General features: G+C 36.0%; 1 protein-coding gene across 1 annotated transcript; it reads left to right on the top strand.

The window, feature by feature from the left end:
• Positions 1-586: 586 nt before the first annotated feature.
• Positions 587-6,556, top strand: SCY1 (SECY homolog 1). The gene is made up of 8 exons (XM_011071560.3): positions 587-880; positions 2,568-2,725; positions 2,821-3,206; positions 3,475-3,774; positions 3,854-3,943; positions 4,749-4,872; positions 5,334-5,497; positions 6,192-6,556. The coding sequence occupies exons 1-8, from the start codon at positions 693-695 to the stop codon at positions 6,414-6,416; spliced, it is 1,635 nt and encodes a 544-aa protein (XP_011069862.1). The 5' UTR covers positions 587-692; the 3' UTR covers positions 6,417-6,556.
• The last annotated feature ends 7 nt before the right edge of the window (positions 6,557-6,563 follow it).

The following is a 6,563-nucleotide window of genomic DNA, read 5'->3' as shown; positions in this document are numbered from 1 at the left end:
CCCATATCAAGCCCAAAATGATGAACCCATATCTGTTTATTATTATCTTTCTTTGAATTCGATTAAAATGTTACTATAAAAATAGAAATTATTGCAAACACGTTATCGATGGCCGTTTGAAATTTTTTAAAGTTGATACTAAATACCATTCAACAAAACTCATGAAACTACAAATACATTATATTATAATTAGGGTAAATTGTACCGGATGCTCTTGAGACTTGCCATAATTATATACTCTCGTTGTTTGAAAAATTACAAATATTCTTCTTCTAAAATTATAAATAGGGTGACAATACTCTCTTGTGACAACTCATTATAGGGAGTATTTATAATTTTAATATTAAAACAAATTATACAGGAAAGCTTATTGTAATTTACTCGTAATTAGCAAAGGAGTATGATAAGAAGCCCTATTGCTTTGTAATGGATCCTAATAGCCCAATACCCTGTAACAAAGGGAAAAGAACAAGGTTTTCTATTTCATTGATGGAATTTAAGAACAATGGAGGAACCAAACTGGGCCTCTGCAAAGGTAAGGAAAAAAAATCCAATCTTGGTTCTCCAAGAATCTTATTTCCAAGCGAAAAATTGAGAGACACAAAATAGTTGGTGGCAATCCAAACGCGCCCGTAACTGCTCCTGGCTCTAACTTCCCACTCTGTGAGAGTTCTTGTTGCTGAGAGGGGATAATGTTGATATCAGTAAGGCAAATTTCTTCGTCCCTTTGCTCCACCACCTCTCTAACTCACAATTCCATTTCAAGAAAACGTTCTTTTTGTGCTAAGCCTCACAATTATGTCCACAAAAACCAGAAGAAGTCTATTTGCAGAGCCACTCTCACTATCCACAGAAAGAACAACAGCAGCGATAAGCAGAGGTACCCGTATACGGAACTCCTCAATTTCTTCAATTCTTTAAGTTCTAAGGGTTTGAGGTTTCTTATTTGCAAATGGGGTTTTGTTAATTTTCTTCGGTTTCTTGGGAAGTCTAGTATGCAAGGATTTCTTTTTGTTTTTGGAGCTTTTCGAGCTCTTCTTGCAAAAGGGTCCTGTTTGTTTTTATTGAACTAATGGTTGGTTTTGGATCATTTAACACTTCTACTGAAAGCTATATATACTTTCTGTTCTGTGGACTACCTTCAATGCTAATAGTGTTATGGCGAGTACATAACTATTGCATTTGCTATGGTGACTATGTGGTTTGATTCTTTGGAGAACGGGAATTCAAAGGACTGGAAAATCTGTAGCTACTCGAATGACAGACCAATTTGTTGATCATGTAATGGATGACCTATTCGAGTCATTTGAAATCTCAAAGAATTTGGTTGTTATAAAATGGAAGTCTTTGACGTATGAACAGACTGTAGAGAGTATAGTATGTGATCATGCATTTAGTTTCTTATCAGGACAAATAGTTTGATAGTAGCCCACTTGTGAACTATAGGAAGACATAATCAGTATATTTGGACAAGTGTTATTCAGCAATCCCTGAAATGAAGGGTCCGGAGAACCCAAAAATGGGGGCCAAAATGATCAACCGGTTATCATTCTTGACATTTCCAAAATGCAGTTCTTATGAAGTGTATATTTTGGATAGTTGTGTAGTGCAGTCATATCCTTTGTCTTTTTAATGTACTCATACTTAGTCTATATTCAGATCTAGCCTAACTCAAGCCAGACCATGCGTTGTAAGATGAGAGTTACTAAACTATAGTCTTCAGATGGATCTCAAACTTATGTGGTATAATGCAGACACTGATCTGAAAAACTATAAACATAGATTTCTGTTTAAATTTGGAACATTTGAAAAAATTTGTGGTCAATACCATACTATTGCCTCTCATGAAGAGAGAATTCTTGAAAAATATTGCTTTATTTGATTTATTTTATGGTTGTAGCTGTTGTCTGACATTCTTCGATCAAAACAAGTATCCTCACTTCATTGGTGATTTACTTATGAAACATTTCCTAATCATTTCCATTCAGTATGAACCACAAAAACCACTATTTTGTGGCCCTCGTAAAAGCTTTCCTTCTCAATGGTGGTACTATACTGAATTCGCTTCAATGCTTATGCTTCTGTGAACTGGCAATTGAGAAAAATCAGACAGCATCACTTAGCACTTGGCATTATATTTGACTCTGAAATTTAAATTTTGTTGAAGATTATTGGAACTCATTGATTTTTTCCCTTTCCAAAATCTTATTATTGTAGGCATATACTCAATTTAGACAAATCTAACTGTACTGGCTAACGTGTTGTATACAGTTATAGGCATTTCTTTAGAATATTATCTGGGATGGAAATCTTGTCATGCAAGTTGTTCGGGTCCAGTAAGACTTCAGGCAAACCTGTAATAATTTCATTATTCAAAAGTCAAGCTCATGCCTGGATAAGTTTGTGAAATGCTAGATATTATTGGCTTTACCAGTCTTAAAAGGATATGATTTTGAGCTTTAATTTCCGCACTTCCTCTTTGAAAGTTGTATATTGTTTACTGATATAATCGATCTCTTGAAATTTGCTAATTTTAAACATGTAATGATGATTGAAAATTGTCCCAGCCCTCAGAGTGCTGTATTTGATCCGCTGGGCATTAATCCTGATGGACTCTCAGATTTAAGAAGTGCTTGGGGAAGTCTTCTAGAATTGTTTTCTCAACCACTTCAGAGTACATCAGGCACCAGAAAAGAGAAAACTTCATCATCAAGAGGAGCGGCAGGTTTGTTTATCATCTTATTTATTTTTGTATGATGTGTTCTATAAATTTTTACCTGCTACTCTTAGCCCTTGATTAGGATTCTTGACATTTTCCAGCTGCCATTGAAGATACCAGCATTGATATTGGGGATTTCTTCAAGGGTCCTCTCCCTGGAAAATTTCTCAAGCTTTTGGGCTATCTGGCCCTGTCACGACTTGGAATATACATACCTCTTGGTGGTGTGAATCGGGAGGCTTTTGTGGGTAATCTTGATCAAAACAGCTTGTTAGGCACTCTAGATTCGTTTTCTGGAGGCGGTATTGGTCGGCTTGGAATAGGCTCTCTTGGTATTGTGCCCTTTATAAATGCACAGATAGTTTTTCAGCTTCTCACTCAAATCTACCCCAAGTTGCAAGAACTCCAAAAAAGAGAAGGTGAGGCTGGAAGGAAAAAAGTGTTGCAGTATACTCGCTATGCTTCTGTTGGGTTTGCAATTGTGCAGGTAAATGATACCTGGCTCTCATGCTATACATACAATTGAAAAATCTCCATCTCTTTCCATTCAGTTTCATGTGCTTAACTGAAAGATTTTTGGGTTTTAAATTTCAAGCCTTGGAAATGCTTGCAAGTTCCTCATGGTGTCAGTTCAAATATATAATAGTTAGACATAGCATCTCCTATTGATAGGTAGATGCCTTAATAAGATCTTTATCCTGCCTACATCAACTATATCAGATTTTCATTCTTTTGCGGACTTCTATTCATGGCAGGCAATTGGCCAAGTATTGTATCTTCGTCCTTATGTCAATGACTTCAGCACTCAGTGGGTCCTCTCTTCTGTTATTTTGCTGACTCTCGGCTCAGTTTTCACAACTTACATTGGAGAAAGAATTACTGACTTGAAACTTGGAAATGGTACATCTCTTTTAATATTCACAAATATCATCTCCTACCTGCCAGCATCCTTTGGGAGGACAGTTGCACAAGCATTTCAAGATGGTAACTATGTTGGACTTGTTGGCCTCATTATTTCCTTCTTCTTGCTAGTCCTTAGCATTGTATATGTTCAGGTCAGTGTTACTTTCTAGTAATCAAGTTATTCAATTGCGGCTGTGCTTTTAATTTATAGAGTTGTGTATAATGTTCCAGGAAGCAGAGCGGAAAATTCCACTTAATTATGCGTCAAGATATACCAGCGGAGCTGGGGGCCTTTCAAAATCTGCTTACTTACCCTTTAAGGTCTGTAAGCCTATTTCTGATGTTAAGTATGTTGGTTTATATTCTTCTTAGTATGTTAAGATGCAGATTGGCTGTATTTCACTTTCATTATCCAGAATTGCTTCATGGTGCTGCTTAAATTTTTACTTCACGCATTTGAAGTTTCTGCTCTTGCTTGCTTTGTTATTATGCATCTCAAACTTACACTCGCTTACCAAAGGTTGATGTTGTACTTTCTTTTAAGGGTATTCACAAATTAGTTTTAGATCATAAAATAACAATGTTCTTTCAGGAAAGTACCTCAAAAGTAATGATTTATTCCTACCAACTCTCAACCATTACTTCTGAGGCAAATTGTTAAGATGCTCAATCTTTCAGTCCGTGGGCTCTTATGTAAACTCATTTCCAATTCAAACATGGACATCCAACTTTTATGCATGAGCTATGGTATCTAATTTTACTGATAACAGCAACTAAGTCTCCTGTCCTGTCCTTTAAGCCCTTGACTTCGGCTCTTACTAAACATCCCTATATGTGAGTGCCATGCAGAGAAAACATGGCTCCTTGGTTACCTTACAAAATGTTGGAATATGAATCTTGAACTATCTGTTCACAGAACAAATCGGAGAAATAAACTTGGACACGCCTTTCTTGCCTTGGATTTATCTTTAGCTCTATTTGCCTTGTCAAACCTTTTACTTTCACAATAATTTGTAGTAGGTTTCAGTTAGCCATTGGAGCATCTCTGTGAGAACATCCTCGTCAGTTTGTTGTTGTAGTTTTTGCTCCCTACATCTGAATTATATTAACAAGTCTTAATGAGCAGGTAAATAGTTCTGGAGTGATGCCAATCATCTTCTCTACATCATCGTTGGCTCTTCCAGGAACTCTTGCCCGCTTCACTGGTTTGAGTTTTCTGAAGAAGGCTGCTGTGGGTTTAAATCCTGGGGGTATGATGACACAACTCTTACGCCTTTTGTGTCTGTTTTGCGTGTTGGCATTTAGATAGTAAGAGTATCTAAATGACTTAAATTGATTAAATTTATTGTAGAATTATCTCGTAGATATAACTCTTGAATCAAATAGGTTTGTCTTATTCGTACCCACCAAAAAACTCGGTGGGCTTATGCTCATTAAAGAATTTGTTTTGATTTCCCATACTATACCCCCCCCCCCCAACCTAAACCCCTTTCCTGGTGCTCTCTTTTGTTTTAAAGGAATATTCTGGGAATTGAAATTTTCAAATTTTGCGTGTTAATTGTAAGTGTAGAAGTTAGCAAATAATCATGAAGGCTATTCCATGAAAGAGTAGGACGAGAATGATAGAAAGAAAAAATGGCTGTGGATTATTGCTGTGATCCGTGAATAACATATAATTGCTTATAAACTCACAGAAAAATATTAATTTCAGGTTCATTCTACTTGCCAACGAACATTCTATTGATAGCATTCTTCAATTACTATTACACATTTCTGCAATTGGACCCTGACGATGTCAGTGAACAGTTGAAAAGGCAAGGTGCCTCGATCCCACTTGTCCGACCTGGAAAAAGTACTGCTGTATTTATAAAAACGGTAACATTCTCTATCAGAACAATATTTTTTTCTTTTAAGAGTATATTGGTTTGTGTGTTATCATGATCTTGATGACCATATATTTTACTTTTCTTCTAATGGTCGAATGTATCTGACCTACTTCAAGTATAGGGAAGTACAAATATACTTTCAAATTCATTATTGAAGTTTGTGTGAAGCTATTTAGAATTGCCACCTTAAAGTATGATGAAGTTTGTGCATAGAGAAGAGATCTGAAGATTGCATATCTTTTCTCGAATTATACACACTACATATTACGTCGAGAATGTGAAATATAAACTCGTTAACTTAGAAAAACCCCGAGTTTTGCTGTTCAAGTTTTTCCTTTCCTATGTTTATTTTGATTAAACAGAACTCCGTAAATTTAAATCTTTTGTGTTTGTTCACTTGATAGAGAGACTTCAAAATTATTGAGTTTATTCCCTTAACTGTGGAGGAATTTATGATTTTCTTTCTGTTGCTTTGCTCCTCATAACTAATAAGCTGCAAATTTTTAACTTCGCATGGGTACTTTGGGTTAAATTCATTACTCGTTATATCTGCTAGTAGTTGCTCTGACATTGGTGCATGCTGTGTTGTTAGTGATGCTCAAAATTTCCAAATATCTATCTTGTTTTAATCCTTGCTCGACGATAATTATCTCAATCTTGCATTTTTGCTTGTTGAATTAAAGGTTCTCAGTCGGATATCAGTCCTCGGTTCTGCATTTCTAGCAATTCTTGCTGCTGGTCCTGCTGTGATTGAACAAGCCACACATCTAACGGCATTCAGGGGATTTGCCGGCACCTCAGTTCTGATTCTTGTCGGTTGTGCAACCGATACGGCTAGAAAAGTTCAGGCGGAGATAATATCGCAGAAATACAAGACCATAGAATTTTATGATATTGACAAGTACTGACCAGAGTGCACAAAAAACTTTTAGTAGGAATCATAAATTTGAATTAGACTCTTGAGACAGTCCAATTGTAAATTTGCTTTCTTGTTTATTCTCATTTTTTGGTATCTCATTTTAATACAGCTTTGTAATTTTGCCTTAAATTTGAAA

The sequence above is a fragment of the Sesamum indicum genome, linkage group LG2 (genome assembly GCF_026168435.1).
Source record: "Sesamum indicum cultivar Baizhima isolate 11 linkage group LG2, ASM2616843v1, whole genome shotgun sequence".
Classification (NCBI taxonomy): Eukaryota; Viridiplantae; Streptophyta; class Magnoliopsida; order Lamiales; family Pedaliaceae; genus Sesamum; species Sesamum indicum.
This window is presented reverse-complemented; position numbering and strand designations above follow the sequence as displayed.